This window comes from Coprinopsis cinerea, assembly GCF_000182895.1.
Source record: "Coprinopsis cinerea okayama7#130 chromosome 5 map unlocalized cont3.5, whole genome shotgun sequence".
Taxonomy (NCBI): Eukaryota; Fungi; Basidiomycota; class Agaricomycetes; order Agaricales; family Psathyrellaceae; genus Coprinopsis; species Coprinopsis cinerea.
Window position 1 is genome coordinate 1,069,806 of NW_003307540.1, and position 18,289 is coordinate 1,088,094.

The 18,289-nt window shown below is 51.3% G+C and overlaps 9 protein-coding genes across 9 annotated transcripts; 5 read left to right on the forward strand and 4 right to left on the reverse strand.

The window, feature by feature from the left end:
- Positions 1-1,802: 1,802 nt before the first annotated feature.
- On the reverse strand, positions 1,803-3,311 carry CC1G_00082 (hypothetical protein; the record flags this gene model as incomplete). Its single annotated transcript, XM_001836894.2, has 6 exons — positions 1,803-1,967; positions 2,111-2,328; positions 2,401-2,457; positions 2,519-2,942; positions 3,018-3,100; positions 3,176-3,311. The coding sequence occupies 6 exons, from the start codon at positions 3,309-3,311 to the stop codon at positions 1,803-1,805; spliced, it is 1,083 nt and encodes a 360-aa protein (XP_001836946.2).
- Positions 3,312-3,508: 197 nt separating this feature from the next.
- CC1G_00083 (sirtuin 5) lies at positions 3,509-4,587 on the forward strand (the record flags this gene model as incomplete). The annotated part of the gene is made up of 4 exons (XM_001836895.2): positions 3,509-3,602; positions 3,651-3,777; positions 3,831-4,314; positions 4,363-4,587. 4 exons carry the CDS (start codon positions 3,509-3,511, stop codon positions 4,555-4,557), a joined length of 900 nt encoding a protein of 299 aa, XP_001836947.2. The 3' UTR covers positions 4,558-4,587.
- A 118-nt stretch (positions 4,588-4,705) lies between these two features.
- CC1G_00084 (hypothetical protein) lies at positions 4,706-5,173 on the reverse strand (the record flags this gene model as incomplete). The annotated part of the gene is made up of 1 exon (XM_001836896.1): positions 4,706-5,173. One exon carries the CDS (start codon positions 5,171-5,173, stop codon positions 4,706-4,708), a length of 468 nt encoding a protein of 155 aa, XP_001836948.1.
- A 241-nt stretch (positions 5,174-5,414) lies between these two features.
- Positions 5,415-6,238, forward strand: CC1G_00085 (hypothetical protein; the record flags this gene model as incomplete). Its single annotated transcript, XM_001836897.2, has 2 exons — positions 5,415-5,905; positions 5,968-6,238. 2 exons carry the CDS (start codon positions 5,415-5,417, stop codon positions 6,236-6,238), a joined length of 762 nt encoding a protein of 253 aa, XP_001836949.2.
- Positions 6,239-6,377: 139 nt separating this feature from the next.
- CC1G_00086 (acyl-CoA dehydrogenase) lies at positions 6,378-8,513 on the reverse strand. The gene is made up of 11 exons (XM_001836898.2): positions 8,452-8,513; positions 8,332-8,394; positions 8,070-8,252; positions 7,897-7,984; positions 7,734-7,835; positions 7,602-7,680; positions 7,267-7,539; positions 7,075-7,196; positions 6,881-7,011; positions 6,693-6,821; positions 6,378-6,635 (listed from the first exon to the last, which is right to left on the reverse strand). The coding sequence occupies exons 1-11, from the start codon at positions 8,500-8,502 to the stop codon at positions 6,495-6,497; spliced, it is 1,362 nt and encodes a 453-aa protein (XP_001836950.2). The 5' UTR covers positions 8,503-8,513; the 3' UTR covers positions 6,378-6,494.
- Positions 8,514-9,128: 615 nt separating this feature from the next.
- Positions 9,129-12,391, reverse strand: CC1G_00087 (fungal specific transcription factor domain-containing protein; the record flags this gene model as incomplete). Its single annotated transcript, XM_001836899.2, has 7 exons — positions 12,232-12,391; positions 12,047-12,157; positions 11,497-11,995; positions 11,203-11,444; positions 10,993-11,152; positions 9,886-10,927; positions 9,129-9,823 (listed from the first exon to the last, which is right to left on the reverse strand). The coding sequence occupies exons 1-7, from the start codon at positions 12,372-12,374 to the stop codon at positions 9,129-9,131; spliced, it is 2,892 nt and encodes a 963-aa protein (XP_001836951.2). The 5' UTR covers positions 12,375-12,391.
- A 1,097-nt stretch (positions 12,392-13,488) lies between these two features.
- CC1G_14585 (polyadenylate-binding protein 2) lies at positions 13,489-14,589 on the forward strand. The gene is made up of 6 exons (XM_002911108.1): positions 13,489-13,588; positions 13,659-13,829; positions 13,893-13,999; positions 14,069-14,156; positions 14,217-14,335; positions 14,390-14,589. Exons 1-6 carry the CDS (start codon positions 13,511-13,513, stop codon positions 14,409-14,411), a joined length of 585 nt encoding a protein of 194 aa, XP_002911154.1. The 5' UTR covers positions 13,489-13,510; the 3' UTR covers positions 14,412-14,589.
- Positions 14,590-14,693: 104 nt separating this feature from the next.
- On the forward strand, positions 14,694-15,452 carry CC1G_14586 (hypothetical protein). The gene is made up of 2 exons (XM_002911109.1): positions 14,694-15,317; positions 15,366-15,452. Exon 1 carries the CDS (start codon positions 14,787-14,789, stop codon positions 15,306-15,308), a length of 522 nt encoding a protein of 173 aa, XP_002911155.1. The 5' UTR covers positions 14,694-14,786; the 3' UTR covers positions 15,309-15,317; positions 15,366-15,452.
- Positions 15,453-15,615: 163 nt separating this feature from the next.
- CC1G_00089 (hypothetical protein) lies at positions 15,616-18,103 on the forward strand (the record flags this gene model as incomplete). Its single annotated transcript, XM_001836901.2, has 8 exons — positions 15,616-15,813; positions 15,888-15,979; positions 16,037-16,124; positions 16,174-16,245; positions 16,317-16,407; positions 16,487-16,617; positions 16,712-16,767; positions 16,927-18,103. The coding sequence occupies 8 exons, from the start codon at positions 15,616-15,618 to the stop codon at positions 18,101-18,103; spliced, it is 1,905 nt and encodes a 634-aa protein (XP_001836953.2).
- Positions 18,104-18,289: the final 186 nt, after the last annotated feature.

Sequence of the window (18,289 nt, forward strand, 5' to 3'; positions counted from 1 at the left end):
CGCCATACCCCGTCCCCTTGGATGCCACGGTTCCACTCACCTTCGCCAGTCGCCAGCTAGGCTAATGACGCTCTGGGCTGCTATGGCCTAGACATTCGAGTCGACCTCACTTCCGCTCACCCTGTCGTGCATCGCATGGAACTTACTGCTCCCGCACTTCACGCCAGACGACATGATCAGACCATCCATTGACACGAACACCGAACACTCGCACTTGGTCTCTCGCTTGCAATCGCATCATGCTTCATTCCTCGACCGCATAGGAAATGAACCCTGCCTCCATCCATATCATCATCATTTTTTCTTGGGTTTTACGCTGCTTTCCTCTTCTCCCTCTTCGTATCCTTCGACACCCTCCATCCATTTCTAAGCTTGCTCGCCATTTCATTATTCCCACTATCTATGCTCTCTCTCTGCTTTTCCCCATCAATCATCGCTATGCCCCAGTCGTCATATCCTTACCACCTTACCCGATAATGACCAACCACCCTTACCCTGCTCTGTACTTTAAAACGAAGAAAGGGACTATCCCATCCTTTCCTCGCTATCCAGGGGGGAGCCTTTCCAACGGACTTCCAAGTTCCCCCTACTTCGCTAGCTTGTACATATATCCTTATCACTTGCCTCTGCTTTCCTTTTCTCTTATTACTTCACTGCTTCATTCTCGCCCCCGCTTCGCATACTCAACCGCAATGTACAGTACAGAATCGTCGCATTCAATCCGCTACCGATCACCAACTTTGAAATACAGAATTGAATCGTGCCGTTCGTGTTTGCGCGAGAGCCAGCTATAAGTAGTATGCACTATGCGAAATTGGGGAGTGCATAGGAGCCAAGCCAGTCAAGGTTGGGGTGAGACCGAGCAATCATGAAACGAGCGCGAAAAAAAGGCGGCCGAGCAAGGATTCGAACCTAATACATAGCATACAGGGGTCTAGACCTGCGACGACCCTCAGGCAAGGGAAAAATCGTCCCAAGGTGATGCATGCGGTCCACCAAGATCCGGAATTAGGAGGAGGTTGGGACCTGGTGGGACGGACTGAGACGCACCACCCTGTCCATCGAACGGGCAGAAACGGGCGTCGGCTGCATCCAGAACCAAGCACTCTGGGGAGAAGGAAAGGGTAATGACAGGCGATGACGATGTGACTGTGGGGGTAGCGACCAAGCTTAACAAACTCTGGGGATGTCGGCGGAAGCAAACCAACCGAGGTTTGAGCAACCACGAGGGGAAAACTCCAAGGGGAAAAAGGGGCACTTCATGGTCAATGTTCGCAGCCGTGTCGTCAAGGAATGTTGATAGAAAAACACGGTCTATTGGGTGGATCGAATGTCGTACGACCAGGAAAAAGTCTGGGGGTAGGTAATTGGCTAGGAAAGCCCAAAGAAAGGGGGAAAGAGATATAGTAGATACAAAACCAATGCTGAATTACGACTAGTGGTACAGAAGGTCTAAGATACGATAAGTTATATGTTGAAATAAATAGGAATGCTGCTTGCTGTCGTGGAAAGACGTCTGAAATCGTGACAGGAGAAAGGGGGGGGGGGACTACTTGGAAATAACGAGGTCTCTTAGATTGAGACTCGAATTTTCCCAAAACCAAAGGAAAAGAAGATGTCGAAACTCAGAACCCCAAAAGTAATTTTGTAGGCGCAGCGAGTGAGATCAAGTCCAGGGGATGGCAGGAGTAAGGGAGGGCAATGGGGAGATTAAACGATGAAGGGACGGGATATAGTTGCGTACCGATACCAAATGCGATAGATGCTGGGGGCATAGAGGAGGAAGACTGATAGCGGACTCGCTACCAGTCGTTAAGGCTTTTGCAGTTAGGTCGCGAAAGGTTGATTCCACCACGTAGGAGAGGCGGAAGGACGAGACCTTTGATGAGGGTATTCTCGACAACGGAATCAACGTCGTGAGGGGTTACCCGGCCATACCACAGACCGGACCCAGAAGGTGTATAGATCTGTTCAAGGACGGATAGAAATCACGCCAGAGTCAGCCATATGTTTCACCCGAGGGAAAAGGAAGTCGGGAGACGGCTAAAGGTCTAAGCCGTTTGGTAGGAGTGATAGAAAGAGTAAGGAAAGTGTCTAGAGGAACACTTACGATACAATTACCGGCGTACTTGTGACCACCCACATGTGAGACTTTGACAATGAGAGCCCGCTTCGAGTCCGCACTCTCCCTGAGCTGAGCGGCTATATTTTCCTCCCTTTCCTCGGGGGTGACCGGGAGGTCTTCTAAAGGAGGACCCATCGTGAGAGAAGGATGCTCGATTTCAGTGTCTGCATCCCACCCCTGGGCTTCCAATGACTTGATGAAGGCTATACATCCAGAGGAAAGGCGATAAGGATACTTTCCGGTATCAACGGGTAAAACGAGGAGCAATGACTAACCGTGTTCTAGTTTTGGTGCAGCAATCCCACATCTGTTGTCGCGCTTTTTGTGCGAACCTATGGGTCGAGGGATGTTAGAAGCTTGGTTTGGAAGCAATCAAAGAAGTTGAGAACCCACAGATGAGGATGACACACGAATAGGGGAGGACCCATGTCTTGAGGAAAGACTTTTCGAGAAACGCGCCCTTGCGGTCAAGGTCCGGTTTGACTGCGCCCTCCCAGAGGTCCTCTGCTCCTTGCATTGACCTGCGGACCTCGGTAACCATTTTGTAGTCAGGAAAAACGAGGACTGTTTCGTGGTCGTCCTCCTGACATATTGTCCTGTGACTGCCGTTGAGGACAGATATCCGAGCCGAGTCCGAGGTATTGAACAGGCCGTTGACCGCGACCCGCCCGCCTTTACCGTTAGTCCGCCCTTTGGCCCCAGGTGAAGGTTTCGGTACGTTGGCCCTGTGCGAGACGTCGCTGAAGTGAGCTGCTAGCGAAGAGCGGTTGTCTGTAATGTCGCGTTCCCAGTCGGACTTTCCGGTGGAAATAACAATCTAGTCGCGTTTCCACAAACGGTTTTCGTCAACAACACTGTGAAATTTGAAAAACGCGGTGCTCGCGCGACCCACCTGGCGATGATAGGGCTTGACTGTCCCCAGCATTTGGGTGTCCATGTCGATGTCGAAGCGTCTGGGGTATGCATCATGGTGGCCTGTTGAAAGAGAAGTAGCAGATGGCGACAAGTGGTCAATGGGGAGTTGGACGTTATCAGATAAAGTTGGCGCACCAAGGTCACAAGGGTCGGAACATGAGCGACAGTCAGCTGAGGAGACTGGGACGTCGACTGCTCTGAGCGTCCCGCAAAGTGGGTCCGTTTCTTCAAAACCGAAGACCAGCGACGAAAGTCTTCTAAGCGACAACATTGCCTCGAGAGTAAGTAAGTAAAAGGGGTTTCCGTCAAAGGCCTCGAGGTGGTTAAAGTATCCGTCACCCGAAAGGCCAGACTCCCAGTTTCACTCCAATTACGTATCAGATAAGATCTTATGTCAGCATCCTTGGCTCCGCCAAGTTCCGTACATACCACCGTCGTACCCACTCATACTTAAGTATATAGGAAATTATGCCATCCACCAGCATCGCAGAATTCAGAGAGGTCCTCAGAAATGCAAAGAATATCATAGCAGTCGCAGGCGCAGGCCTCTCAGCCGCGTCAGGTAAGAGTGGCTACTACAGATTCAAATGGAATCTAACAACCTCACAAGGAATACCAACCTTCAGAGGAGCAGGTGGAATGTGGAGAAAGTATGACGCGATGTCGCTCGCTACACCTGAAGGCTTTGCAGATAACCCATCCCTCGTATGGCAGTTCTATCATTACCGTCGAGAAGCGTACGTCGGCACTCTATCCGAAATCTTGTTATCGGATCCTAACTCGCCCCTAGCGCACTCAAAGCGGATGTCAATGCAGCCCACCTCGCATTAGCTTCCTTTTCTATCCCAAGAATTCGCCACACCGTTGCACCGGGTTCCTCCTTCACCTTGATAACCCAAAACGTCGATGGACTAAGCCCACGAGCGATGAAGTGCGTGTTACAAGGTTGGGATGGAGTAACGTTGCCGGAGGACCCTCCGTATCTCATCGAAATGCATGGCCGGTTATTCGACGTAAAATGCACCCAATGTGACCACGTCGAACTCGACACAAGCTCTCCCATTTGTGAGGGCCTTGCCGGGACGGAAAAGCTTGTAGAGCAAGCCGTCCTCGATCCGGAAATCCCAGAAGAGAACTTGCCTAGGTGCAAGAAATGCGGGTCCCTCGCTCGTCCCGGAGTAGTGTGGTTCGGAGAAATGCCTCACGACCTTCCCCTCATCGACACCCTAGTCGAAAAGGCAGACTTATGTCTTGTCGTCGGAACATCGTCTACTGTGAGTTGCGAACACTCCCCGCCTTGTCCAGGCAACTGACGGAACCAGGTATACCCTGCTGCAGGCTACGCCAGCGAAGTAAGCGCCAATGGCGGAAAGGTAGCCGTGTTCAATTATGAACGAACCATGGGAGATGATGATGCCGACTTTCTCTTCCTTGGTGGGTGTGAGGAAACCCTTCCGAAAGCATTGGGTTTGCCCGACAAGCCAGCGTCGGAAGGTGCTCCGGCCTCGTCATTGTAGTGTAGCACGTCAATGCCTGGGGTCATTTGGACAGAATCGAATTGAAATATCATTAGAGCTGTATGAATAAAATAAACTGCACATGATATCAATCGCACGTCACAATTTCGAATAAACCACGAGAACTCACATGCAAAAACTAGCGTGTCTACTCTGCCTTCTTTGCTGGCGCTGACTCTCCCTGGACAAGCTCCAACCCAGGCGCAGCAGGGTTGAAAGGCGTAGGGTCCGTCCCATACAACGCAGCAACTGCCTCTCTCTCCCTCTTCACCCTCTGCAAACTCCAGTGTGCATCTCCCAGGTGCTTGACATCGTAAACACTCGTCTGCAACGACGTCTTGGGAGTGTCCCGCCTCTTCTCCAACGCAGCTGTCAGGTCCCTCAGCTGGAGTTCATTGTATGGCCTTGACTTGTTGTCAATAAGCGCTTCGTTTATTCGTTGCATGAGATTGTCTTCGTTGATAAACGTCTCGGATTGGTGGTACAGCGAGATGAGAGCGCGTAGTTTTTCTGGTGGGAGACGGCCAGCAGAGGCGGCCCCTCTGCGCGTTGATTTAGGAGCTGAGCGAGGTAATGAAGGGCCCAGGCGTCGCAGTGTTGCTGAGAATGGAGACATTTTCGTTAGGTTGGTGAGCAACGCGACTCCTTGTTGGCCAAAAGTTTTGAGTGAAGTGTCAGTGTCCAGTCGACTCCATCCGTGATGCCGAGAGAAAACCCTCCGAAACTAACAGGCACAAACACCGCGATCACAGTCGAGAACGCGTCTCCGGATGATTCTCCTTCTATTCTTCACGCCGACAATGCCTAATTTCACTTTTCGTCTTCCAGCATCGTTTTCTCCATCGTCATACACACATATGTCGATTCATCCTCCCAGTCTACTCAACAATTCGTCTTCAAATGACCTGGACGCTAGTTTCAACGGCGACGAATCCTCATCTACTGGTCCGCCATTGAAACGCCAAAGGCGATCTCTCACGAGCGTTAAAAACGACTCCTACATCTCTGAGGATAACGACAACGAGATTTCTAGGCCCTGGGAAGCATATATGCATGTCTTTCATCAAGATCCCCTGGTCGACCAGGACCTCCAGATGCGACTCGCTCGACGCGGAATCAAGGACGCTTCCAAGGCTCTCGAGAATGCAAACTATAACAATTATGAAGGCGCTGAGGCTCCTAGATCTCTCTTCTCTCTGGTGGACTCATTGGCTGCCCAACCTGCACTTCATCGACTGGCGATCTCGTACGAAACACACGACGCCAGGGACCTTTTAACACCCAGGCAAATCAACACAGTCACTCAAAATCAGAGCTCCTGCACTCGCCATGGACACGAGCATCCAAGGTGTGTGTACTGGTAGACGACGTGGTCTTTGCCAAAGCCGACTAAGCGGTACGACGTTCCAGCTGCGAGCAACCGCGCCTCATGGCGCCAAAAACAACCGCAACTCTCCACACCTCTGTAGACTGGAATAACGACCACGAGCACGACGTCGAGAACATTCCTCCTGGACATACCGACTGTATGCGCGTTTCTTCCACTGGAGAAGTGACTATGGACGATCAGAGGGCTACTGAGGGCGACTCTTCCAACAAAATCGCGCTTCGAAGCTCGAGCCGTTTAAAGTTGAAGCGAACTCATTCCAGAGTTGAAGGCACCTTTAACGCCAAAGACTAGACCTCGGCCTTTGCTTATGCGACAACACCTTGTCCTTATGTCGTCGCATCGGAATGTACACTTCTACTTTACACACTCCGTTTAACCAAGTCGCTTCCCGGTTCCCATGGCTCTGAAGCTTTCAGACTCCACGATCCAATGCTTGAAACAGGTCTTAGATTCCTGCCTATATGCTATTGCAGATGATTGTACACTACACGCATTGCCTTAAATACTCCAGTCCTTATTCCCGTACTAGCCGTAGCTAGTTATCATTTTACAGTTGAGCCTTTGCAAAACCGGCCTTCTCCAACAGAGCCTTTTCCTTCTTCTTGATTTCACGAGTCCTCTCGACGAGACGAGGGACGCGCTTGAGTTCGCGTTGGCCAACTTGTTGGATGTGGACGGCGTCAGGACCCTGTAGAAACACCATCAGCCACCAGATACAGGAAACATGAAAGCTGAAACAACGCACGTCAGCAATTCGGAGGGTACGGAGGCCAGCCCATCGAGCGGCGAGTTCAGTGTCTTGCGAGACACCCTCGGCACCGAAGGATTGGATAGCACGGTCGATGACAGTCAAAGCCATGGTAGGGACGACGAACTATAACAATTCGTTAGTCATTTCCCCGGAGACATAGGGGTAAAGGAACCGCGACATACCTTGGCAATACCAATCTCCTTGAGCGCTCCCTTGGCCTTGAACTTGTCAATCTGGAGTGCGGCGCTCAACACGAGCAAACGTGCACCCTCAATTTCAGCACGGGACTTGGCAATGTCGGCGACGACGGTGCCTGAGGACGGTCAGTCAGTCCCTGCCTCCGACTATGCCAAATGGATCAAGAAGCAGAACTCACCATGCTCGTACAAGTACTTGCCGAATGTCTTACGACCAGGATCAGTCACTCGCTGCAACATCAAGTCGAGAGCTCTCTGGGCATGTCCAATCGAGCGCATGCAGTGGTGGATACGGCCAGGTCTATAATCGAAATCAGAAGGAGCGCTCGTTAGCATGCTTCCCAGACCCGTTCCGTAACAAAACCACTCACCCAAGTCGGCCCTGGATAATCTCGAAGCCACGTCCCCAGCCGAGTACAAGGTTGTCCAGAGGAACGCGAACGTTCTCGTAGATGATCTCGCAGTGACCCTCGGGTGCGTCGTCGTAACCGAACACCTTCATGGGTCGAATGATTTTGACACCAGGGTGGTTGGCGGGAACGAGCACGACGCTCTGTTGGTGATACTTGGACTTGTTGTCCGGGTCGCTCTTGCCCATGACAAGATGCACAGCGCAGCGCGGGTCGCCAGCGCCGGAAATCCACCTGTGAAGCAAGGAAGACGCGAGGTCAGAGCAACTTTAAGACGGGCGAGAAGACGGCAGTACCATTTGTGGCCATTAATAACAATTTCATTGCCTTCTCTGCGGATAGAGGTGCGGATGTTGGTAGCGTCGGACGAGGCAACTACGAAGTCCAAGTTATGTGCATGAACCCAGGTCAGGTGAGAGACTACATACCATTCTTCTCAGTCATGGCGAACGCGGAACGGATTTCACCGTTGAGAAGGGGGATCAACCACTTCTTCTGTTGTTCGGGAGAGCCATAGCGGGCGAGGACCTCTGCACGCCAAAAGCCAGTCAGTCATAGTGTTCACCGAATGGGAGAGGTAGATGATCGCACCCATATTTCCAGTATCAGGGGCCGAGCAGTTGACTGCCTCAGAGGCAATATGTCCGCAATAGCCAAGGAGCTCAGCCATAACGCCGTACTATCGTGTGCAAGCAACGTCAGCCCACCGTTACGACGACAAACGCGTGCCCAAGTTAAACTTGGGATAAGTGGGGCGAACATACCTCCAAGTTGGTCAATGGAACACCATGCTCAGGGTAATGAGCCTTGCTCAGGAACAAATTCCAGAGGCCGAGCTTCTTAGCCTTCGCCTTCAACTCTTCGAGGACAGGGAGGACGGTCTTCCAGCGGCGCTCATCGTCGGGAAGTTGGAGATGTGCGAGCTTGTTGGCAGGCTCGACTTCCTCCTGTCATAACCACCGCCAACACGGGACCCATGTCGTTAGAGGAACACGTTCCGAAAGCAAGGGGCAAACATCCACGCACCTCGAGGAACTTGATAAGTTTGGCAAGAGTCTCCTTCGCAAAGGGGGAGAACTTGTCCTCGATCTAGACCTAGTAATTAGCACTAACGCCCGTTCTCCGACTTCTCCACGACGAACTCACCAAAGCCCACGAAGACGAGGAAGTATATTCAGTGATAGGATGCTGCGACATATTGACAATGGTGGTAGGAGAGAAGAAAGGAGTGAGTTACCCCACAAAACGCGGTGCGAGGTTCAAGTTATGAAGGAATTCGAGACGCCGCCGGCAATGCTATAACCGGTGCTTGTGCGCCTGGTCCATCAGTACCCCGGATCGCGGCCTTTGGCGACTGGGACGGTTGCTGATCAGGTTACCGGAGGTCAAACGTTGCCGTCGCAGGCTCACTCAGGAGTACACACACACGCACACTTGATTTGGAGGGACATGGACTAGGCATACGTTCGTTAAGGATACATCGGTGGTGGTCGTGCGTCCGTATAGACACATCTTCAAGGTTTAAGTATGTGAGTATTTTAGCAAAGGAAGAGATTAGAAAGAGAGACGGTCGTAAGGTAGGCCTAAAGGTAAGTATATGCAAGGAAGTTCGTAAAGGAAAAGAAGTACGTATGTTGAGTCGTAAGAATACATTCGAGGAGACGATAGATATTTATACACAAAGAGACTTTTAAACGATACGGTCCACGTATGCATCATAAAAACATGGAAAAAACCATCACGAAATAACCGTGTAACTATGAGGAGAAACGAGGAAAACATCGAAAAATGGGAAAGCAGTAACGTCCATGATCCCTCAGTCATCATCGGTGAATACTATCGGGTATGATAGTGTTGTCCGCGCCGAGGTTAAAAGAGAGCTCGGGATCATACGCGCCGAAGGTGCCAGCGTCGTAACTCTGCCAGAGCGCGTCATGGTCCGTGGAGTATCCCCCTGCTCTGAAGTTCCTGATATAATCCAGGCCGCTGAAGGGTAGGCCGGAGGCTGCAAACGCGGACGAAGGAGGGGTAGTGGATAATGCAGACAGAGGGTTGGTCAGATCTGAGGATGGATCATAGCCTCCAAACCCACCGTCCATGGAAGTATATGCACCATAAGAACTGTTGAAGAGGGTCGGGTCCTGAGGGCCCGATCCGAAATCGCCACTACCACCGTTCCACTGTTGAAGGTTAGATTGGGTCAATGAGCTCGGCTGGACCGTAAAATCATATGGTGCAGTCGGTGAGACCGGTGACTGGAAGTTAGTATAATTGGAGAGTTGCGGACTCGGCTCAGGTTGCGCTTGTTGAGGCGCCGGTTGTGGCTGGGGCGGTTGTTGCGGTGGATTTTCAAGGACGGTCATTGCAGGTGAAGGAAGATTGACAGAACCCGGGGAACTATGTGGGCTAGAGCCAGCTTGCACGGGGCTTGGGAACGATTGATATATTGGGTTAGGCGCTCGTTCTCCATCCTCGTCATAATGCCTTCTCCGGGAAGTAGAACGGGCACGTTGAGCACCTGAAGCGATAAGAGGAAATTAGTGCCGAATATAGATGTGATGCACTAAAAGATCCACATACTGTCAACGCGATACGGTGAAACGGCAGCCATCCTGCGAGACGATGTCGTGCCAGGATCCCTCGATTGATTGCGCCTCGTTCGCGATTTGTGTACCCTCCCGCTGGATGGAATCGAGCTCGTCGTCGTACCACCAATGGTAACGGAGCGTCTTCTTTCATGCCTTGAGGTAGGTGATGTAGGAGTGGCATTGGACGAGTTCATCTCTTGCTGCCCCTTGTTCATGGCTTCAGAAGCGGTATTGATGAGCTCAATCAATAGCTCTTTGCATTTGCGCGCCCCGGGCCACTGTCCTTCCCAAGATTCCACGGCTGCAATCGTGCTTCGCGCCTCCTCCATGGTCATCTGGCTTCCGCGGACGTCAGGTGTGTGCATGGAGAAGAGGAGGACAATGACTGCTGAGCTGAACAGATTCTGAATGAAGAATGCCAGGTGGTGCGAGGGTGGAACGAGCGTCTGGAAAGATGGTGCCAGTTTGATGCAATGCCGAGCGGTCGAGACAGCTTTCAGCGTCGATTTTGCCGTGATTGTTTCATCCCGCTTCACAGGCAAGAAATTTCGGTGCAGCGTTGTTACCAGGGAGTAATAATGACTGCAGAGGACGATGCCGATCGAAGCCTGCTCGTCTTTCTGAGGTTGCGTCTTGTAGACTGCAGGAAGGTCGTTGCACCACTTGGTGAGTTCGTTATCCAAACTCTCCACTGTGCGCTGTAACTCCGCCTTCTTTTCTGGTTCCAGATATTCTCGGCACACGTCCAAAGCGTAAACCTGCCTGAGCATGCGGCCACCGATCTCGTAGAGCTTGATCATGAAGATGAAGCCTGCCATGAGCGAGGGCTGAGGAAGTTGGGTTCCTTTGTAGTACTCCGCCAAATGCTCGTCATCCACATCAGCCGGCAACTCAACGTCGCAATCGGCATCATGGATACCAAGAGGCCGCCCCAAAGCAAGCGCGAGCATTCGATCCAGGGTGTAGACGCCCCACCAGATCTTCTTCCGCGTCTCCTTGTCAATGTTCGATATATTCAATCGCCGAGGAGACCTCTGAGCACGTGAGAAAGAATTGTGAATCGAGAACGGGGTCCCAAGGAAAAGCGAGGGTTACTTACATGCAACCCCAGATCTTGACCTGTGCGAACGGCCTGCCCAATCAGTATCCACGCTTGGGGAAGGCAATTGATAGAGCATAGGAAGGAGGAAAGTAGAATTGAGCATTGCACATGGGCAATTTGCATGTTGGCGTGGCTGATGTATTGCAAAATGAGGGCGCTAAGCAATTGCCGTTAGTAATGGAATTGCCGAGTGTTTCTAGAATTTACCGTTCATAATACACCATACCCATCCCACCGTCATCCTGCCGTCCTGACGCCGCCAAACGGGGGTCAGACACCAGATTCGCCGCACATGCAAACACCGCGAAAACTAGTGAAAGGAATGGGGTTTCCTTTCGGATCGCATTTACATTGGCTTGATTGTCCATCAATTGCTTGTACTTCGTCAAGAAAGACGGTTTGTCAATGACGGGCATTAAGTAATGGAGTCTTGCAAAATACGCTTCAACCTAATACCCGTGTCAGAAGATACATTGACAGCGATAAGTGTCCTCCACTTACCATCTTGTCCGCAAGATCGCGTGGAGGATACTCGACCTCTTCAGGGCCAGGTAAGGCGCGGACCTTTCCGAAGAAAACGGCTGCAGGGAAGTAGAGCTTGTTCACGCTTGGGCCTGGAGCTTGAGGATCCTCCTCCATTGGTGATATTCGTTGATTGGAATCAGTCGTAAGAGCTTTGAATGACTGGATAAGCGACATCGTTGATGAGCCTCCAATCCAGCGCATATGGCCATATTCATCCAAAGCAAGTTGGCCGAAAGATTCGCTGAAGTCGTCATCGACGATGGAGGAGGCATCGGGATCGGTGTTCGAAGGTGAGGGGGCAGAGTTGTTGTTCGCAGTACTCGTTTCAGGTTTAGATGGGGCAGGCAGGGTAGCAGGCAAAGAGACGGTCGCCCCATTGAGATCAACGGTGTGTCCGGCAGCCGTCAGAGCTGGTGCAATTTGCTGGAAGAGTGCTTCCATGTGGAGTAAGCGGGCTTCGAGCTCTTGGACATAGCTAAACCCATGTCAGCCCATATCCAAGTTGGAGGAACTGATAGACACGTACTGTCGACTGAGGGCAGCCCTATCTTTAGTTTGGAGCCAGGTGCACTGGGACCCTGACGCTGTGCACTGTGCACAAGTGGGTTCGACACCATCGCATTTGATCTTCTTTCGGCTGTTAAGAGCAAGGTTTAAAGTAGCTATTAGTTGTCCAAGTCTCGAGAAATGGCGAACAAAGCGAATGCTCACCGACAGCTCTCGCAAGCTCGCCATACTCGTCTCCTTTGCAGCTGGATTGGTTTTGTGCCCGCATCTGGAGGCAAAGGGTCGTCTTCGATGCGTTTCTTCTGTTTCTGTGTGGTTGTGGATGTGGATTCTTCGCCCTTGGCCATTATTGAGGGAGATGGTGGTAAGAGGTGAAAGAGCGTAAATGTATGGATGTGTGAAACAAGCTGAGCGGATTGGACCAGAACGGGCGATGCACCAGCGTGCGATGCGATCGCTCCGGATTTGGCTTTTCGAAGTGATGCTTTAAAACGCCCGTCGGTCTGAAAATACCAGCGACTCAGGTTCAGGGAAGGGGCAAGAAAGCAGTGTACAAATATCCACAGTCTGATGTCTTTTATATGACTCTCTGGGCCTCTGGGAATGGGATCCGCTTAAAATTTCCAGTGACAGTGTGGCACACAAGGTAACACTTCTTGACCGCGGGTGTGATTGTCAGAATCCACACGGTGCTCAAGGGGTAGTCAAGTTGTTTCGACGCCGTCTGGGTATCGATAACGGCCAACTTGGGCATCGATGTCCGAGATAGATGCAGCTATAATTGCCGACCACGGCCTATCCTCTTCAACGTCATAAGCTACCGAATGAATTCTGCCCAGTACACTTTCTCCTCCTCCTCTACTGGCGATTTATCTTTAGAACATGCCTAGGAGCCAGTGGCGAGTAATATGATTATTATCGATGGATTCTGGAGCTCCTATTGTCACAATAAGTCTCCTTTGGCCGTTCCTTGCGGCGTCAAGTAGCTTCGAGTCTCGTAACGAGTAGCCGCGCGCGGTCCGAACCTCATACACAGCAACTCATGTTCTTATGTCAAGCCTTCTTCATCTTTCCTCCGGGAATCTAGACAAGTTGGGTCCCTAAATGAATGACGACAACTCGACGCCCAGCCATCGCACCAAGGTCCCACACACCGAGCAGGACAATAACTTGGAGTCATTAGTGAGCGAATGACTGCATCTCATTTGTCGTTTACCTTGAACTTGCCTTTCCCGGGTATAGCGTGACCTTTTAATGGCCAGGGCCTCTCGTAACTCTACATTCCAAGGCAAGATCATTCACCACAAACCTGGAAGGGAACGAGGAAGAGCAGGTCCTGATCTATGACATAATTGCCGAGCGATCCGGTGCCGTCAGGTCGGTCACGTGATCCTTCAGTTTCATGGAGGCTAGTACTGTCACCTGTGTCTTTCTTGTTGTCAGCGTCAAACACGACGACCACCACCCGCCCCAGTCTTCAACAATGGCCGACGTAGAGTCCACTCAACCTCCAGCAGAGAACGTCCCGGAGACGCCAGCTGATGATGCAGAGGAAGATAAAGTAATTGCTCAAATTGTATATTGTCCAATGTTGATCAGGAAGCTAACCGTGTAATCTCGACATACTTCAGGAAATCATGCTTATGAAGCAGAGGGTGGAGGAAATGGAACGGGAGGCTAAGAAGCTCAGAGAGCTGCAAGCCGCTGCGGAAGCCAGTGCAGGCTCAGAAGAGCCAGAGGGAGAAGCAGGCGCAGAGGACGAGAAAGCTGCCGCAGACGCGAGGAGTATCTATGTCGGAAATGTCAGTGAATAGTTCTCATCTCAGTTTGTCCTCTTTTGTGAACACTTTTTAATCTCCATCTAGGTCGATTATAGCGCGACTCCAGAGGAAATCCAGGCTCATTTCCAAGCCTGTGGTGTAATTAACCGAGTGACGATTCTCTGCGACAAATTCACCGGCCATCCTAAAGGGTAAGTTACGTTTCCTGACACAGCCTTGTTTAACACTCGAACGAACTCATCTGACGCAATTGCTTTTAGTTATGCTTATGTAGAATTTGCAGAGCCAGAACATGTTGACGCTGCTGTAGCGATGGATAACTCGCTCTTCAAGGGCCGATTATTAAAGGTGAGTGACGCTGCGATGTAATGCAACCCGGGACAAACGCCTGACCGACTAATTCCACAGGTAACTGCGAAACGTACAAACATCCCAGGTTATAACCGAGGGAGAGGTCGTGGTGGTTATAGAGGCGGATACAGAGGTGGATACCGTGGATATTCTCCATATCCTAGAGGACGTGGACGGTATGGCCCTTTCTCTTCATTCTCCGCCTTGCAAAATGCTCAACTCTTTCGCAGGGGACGAGGACGTGGTTTCTGATTTCTTTCTTGAAAAACGCGCTGATGACTGGTCGAGCCTCATGTCTGTCAGCTGGTGAGATGGCATGAGGACATTGGCTATTCAGCGTTGGTAAGTTTTGCAGCCCAACGTAGACAGCGTCCTTTCGCTTTCTTTGCTGTATATATTTTATGAAACTGTATAAATTATTGTATGACTCTATAATCAACAGTAGACCACTCGATGTGCTCGCTAAAAGGTCTGTAACTCGCGGGTGCAAAAAGGACTCGGGGGACGCGTGGGAGTGAATATTTCGTTCCGTCACCGACCACCAAGCGACACTTCAAATTTTGGTCTCTACCGCGTCGAGGACCGCCAAGTGTCGCTCGAATCCCCACCTATTCTCTTCAAACAACAATGGCATCCAGCATAGCAAGAAGTCTTGCGCGTCTAATGTCGACGACGGCACCCAGGTCATCGACAGCGACCGCTTATCCATTTTCCAAAACCGCCTTGGTTCCTCCCCCACCACCGGACCACGTCACACCCAAACTGCTTCAAGGCAAAGGCATCATGGAACATGTCCGCAAAACCATCCCAACACCAGAAAAGCGAGCACTCCTCGACAAATTTTTCTCGAGGAAATCACCAGACCAGTTGTTACCCGGCTCGATTGTGACTGTGCTGCAAGACCAGGCTCCAACACAATTCACTGGGGTGCTGATTGCAATTAGGAGGAGAGGGCAGGATACGTCGTTCAGGCTGAGGAACGTTATTCAGAGGACGGGTGTGGAGATGCAGTTCTTTGTGAACTCGCCGAGTTTGAAGGAGATCAAGCTTGTTAGGCCGCCACCAGGCGGAAGGATGAGGAGGGCCAAGCTGTTCTACTTGAGGGATTCACCGGACAAGATGAGCAGGATTGCTGGAGGAAAGAAGTAATTGTTCGAGGTAAGACGTTTGCCTACTGGGCCAATACTCGTCGCTGAACTGCTGTAGCCTTTCCAGCTTCATAGCTTCCGACCGTACATTAGTAGACCGAGAACGTGATACATTATCATAATAATACCATTGCATTATAACGAAGACTGCCTAAACGTTCTAAAGGGCGTAATACCTTTAAATTTTGAGTATATCACAGAGGTGAGAAATAGAACCAATAATGGAGGGAAACCGTGCGCGACCGGCGCGTCCAGAGTTGCCATCTTGACCTTTCCTTCTTCCCTTCACACCGCCGCCTTCGCAGTCAATGGCTCCAGCGAACCGTCCTCGGTCTCTGCGCAGCGCATTCTCTTTCGTCTCGGGCAGACGTGCATCTTCGCCAGGGCCGCCTTCTCCAACATTTTCAGAAGCTACCAATGTCTCCGCTATGAACCTGGGCGCTAACGGGCCGAGTAAAATCATCACTCGAGCAAACCTCAAATCGAGTATCCAGGCTTATGAGGACGTGAGTAGGAGCTCAGGACAGTGAATGACATACAACAATCGTCGTTGAACTTTGGACTGTTCTGGTATTTGCAGTTGGTCAATTCATGCTCCACATATCGAGCAGCACTGGTTGCTATGTCGAAGGCGACGGCGTCGTTTGCGGATGCCATGGAACGATGCAGCGGGTATGGTTGCATTATTCTCGAAATCTGTGCTATCTCTCACTCGTAACATTGTCGTAGACTCAAAGGGCCCACATACGAAGCCGGAACTAGGCTTCTTGCAGCTTCAGGAATGCATCATCTCATGGGGAACCTCTGGCAAGTTCTCGTGCGTCCTGCCCACTCTTCCCCCCATGCAACCTCTGAACTCTCTCCAGTCAGACACACTCGACAAGAAAGTCGAAAAACCGCTCCGTCAAACCCTCGACTCTTATCGAACAGTCGTTCAGGTACCCTCAACCTAGCCCCTGTCTCCTTATCGAGGCCCTAACCATCCCACCCTGTCACCATTCACTTGTAGGAACGCTCTCAAGACTACGAACAGACTCTTAAAGAAAAGAGTAGAATTATTCACGAAACCGAAACGCGCAGCTTGAACCGGAAGTCAAGGAGTACGTCAATAGTTTAAATTGGGCTCCTCTTCTCCATCGCTTCCATCACCCGCTGGAGCTGATGCTTACCTCCGGTCAGATCTTCAAAGCTTTAGGGAAGCGCTGGCGATACTCCAACGACAAGTGGATGAACTTGACGAGCTGAAGGTCTCCCACTACCAGGAGATAATGGACCACGAAGAGGAGATATGGAATGGCGTGCAGAGCAAGGTGCGTTCAGAACCCTTGCCTCGCCCTCCACTGTCTTGCACATATGGAAGGATCATGACCATCTCATCTTTCTTTTCTCTCCCGTTCGAAACAGGTTTGCGTAGCCGTCAGATCTACGATGGACGTGTTTGACAGAGTGACTGCCAAAGCGTATGTGTCGTTCATGTTTTATGTTCCATTCCCAAAACCCTTCGGCTTTTCGTAATCGTCAGGTCAATTGCCACTACCTGACAGATATGTCGGCTTTCTTTTCTATTCCCATTATGTCCCGCGTGACGCCTATTAACCTCTTGTTCCCTCGTTTTGTAGGTCAGATCCGATAATTGAGCCAATGCTTCAAACTGTGCCGGATCCGTTCGACTCGTATGGTCCACCACAATCAGAAAATCAGATCTTTAGCATTCTCGCACCGTTGTCTATCATGAGCCCTTCTCCCTCTCCGAGCCCCGTTGTCGGTACTCCCGAGAACTACGACCGTGTGGGTAGTGTCGGCACAGATTCCAGTGTACCGCACCCCTCGCACTCCCAATCTCACTCCCTTGCGCATCCGAAAATCACGTCTTGGCTCCCGTCAGCCTCGAATGGTGTATTCCCCATCGAATCTACCGACTGGGCGCACACCGCCAGCTCTGTACCTTCGTCCGTGACCGGTTCCACTTCCGGGTCACTCGCAGGTTCAGGCTCAGGCTTCACCTCACCCATCTCACCTACTCCCTCTTCACCTACAACCCCCACTTCGGTTCCTTCATCGGCTTCACCACCATCTGCAGGCGGAATCGCTAGTCGCAGACATTCAGTCCCTCCTTCACGAAATGCCGTCAAAGCCGAATCCAAATTACGTTCCGTCCTACCACCTATCGAAGAACTGCACCCTCCAACCACGCCGACCGCTTCCTCTCATGTTCATCCCGCTCCCGCTTCCGAAAATGCAAACAGTCGACCAGCTTCATCATCAAGCTTCTCCCTTGCCATGTCCAACGCCTCGAATTCCATAGTTGCACCATTTATCAACGCCGCACACAGCTGGACGTCGGGTAGGGCGGACAATACGCCTAGTCCAGTGCCACAACTTATCAATTCGACCGGGATATGGGATTACGAACTGCGTGGATCTGGACACTTTGAGTCGACCACCCCTTACGACGACCTCGATCCGGACGATGCGGCAACAACCAGGTCGTCCACAACCACAACCACGACGACAACAAACACGACTATCAGTGCTGGCGGCGGCCAAATCACGCCTCGCAATTCACAAACCACTCTATTCTCGCCACCGCCACCTCAGCCAATAGCATCGCACACACCAACACCACCGCGATCTCTTGAACCACCCGGAGGAGGTTCACCGACGACCGAAAGCGAGCTCGAATCATCTCAGTCTGAATCTTCATCGTCACTATCTTCATCTCGCGCAGATCTCAATCATGGAAGCGGAAAGGAAAAGGACGCATCGGATATTAGTGATGCGACGCCTTACATCTAAATTTGTCTGACGACCTTGAGACAACAATTGGTTGTCGAAGCGCCCAACGTCTATCAAGCTTTTCCGTTAACTCGAATAGGCTAGCGCCAATCTAGCAAAGGAACACGGCCAGGGTCCGTTTTGGATGCTTCTGCCTCGCTCAGGTCTTGTGGGCGATTCTGATTTTTGTCAATGTATTGCGCTTCT

What these genes read in the sequence shown, in the direction of transcription:
- CC1G_00086 (XM_001836898.2), bottom strand. Translation starts at nt 8,502, where the DNA reads ATGTCGCAGCATCCTATCACTGAATATACTTCCTCGTCTTCGTGGGCT. An exon ending in GTTATTAATGGCCACAAATG is followed by an intron (nt 7,540 to 7,601) that starts GTACTGCCGTCT and finishes CTTGCTTCACAG; the next exon opens with GTGGATTTCCGGCGCTGGCG. An exon ending in CAAGTACTTGTACGAGCATG is followed by an intron (nt 7,012 to 7,074) that starts GTGAGTTCTGCT and finishes GACCGTCCTCAG; the next exon opens with GCACCGTCGTCGCCGACATT.
- CC1G_14585 (XM_002911108.1), top strand. Translation starts at nt 13,511, where the DNA reads ATGGCCGACGTAGAGTCCACTCAACCTCCAGCAGAGAACGTCCCGGAG. An exon ending in ATGATGCAGAGGAAGATAAA is followed by an intron (nt 13,589 to 13,658) that starts GTAATTGCTCAA and finishes GACATACTTCAG; the next exon opens with GAAATCATGCTTATGAAGCA. An exon ending in TCAAGGGCCGATTATTAAAG is followed by an intron (nt 14,157 to 14,216) that starts GTGAGTGACGCT and finishes CTAATTCCACAG; the next exon opens with GTAACTGCGAAACGTACAAA.
- CC1G_14586 (XM_002911109.1), top strand. Translation starts at nt 14,787, where the DNA reads ATGGCATCCAGCATAGCAAGAAGTCTTGCGCGTCTAATGTCGACGACG.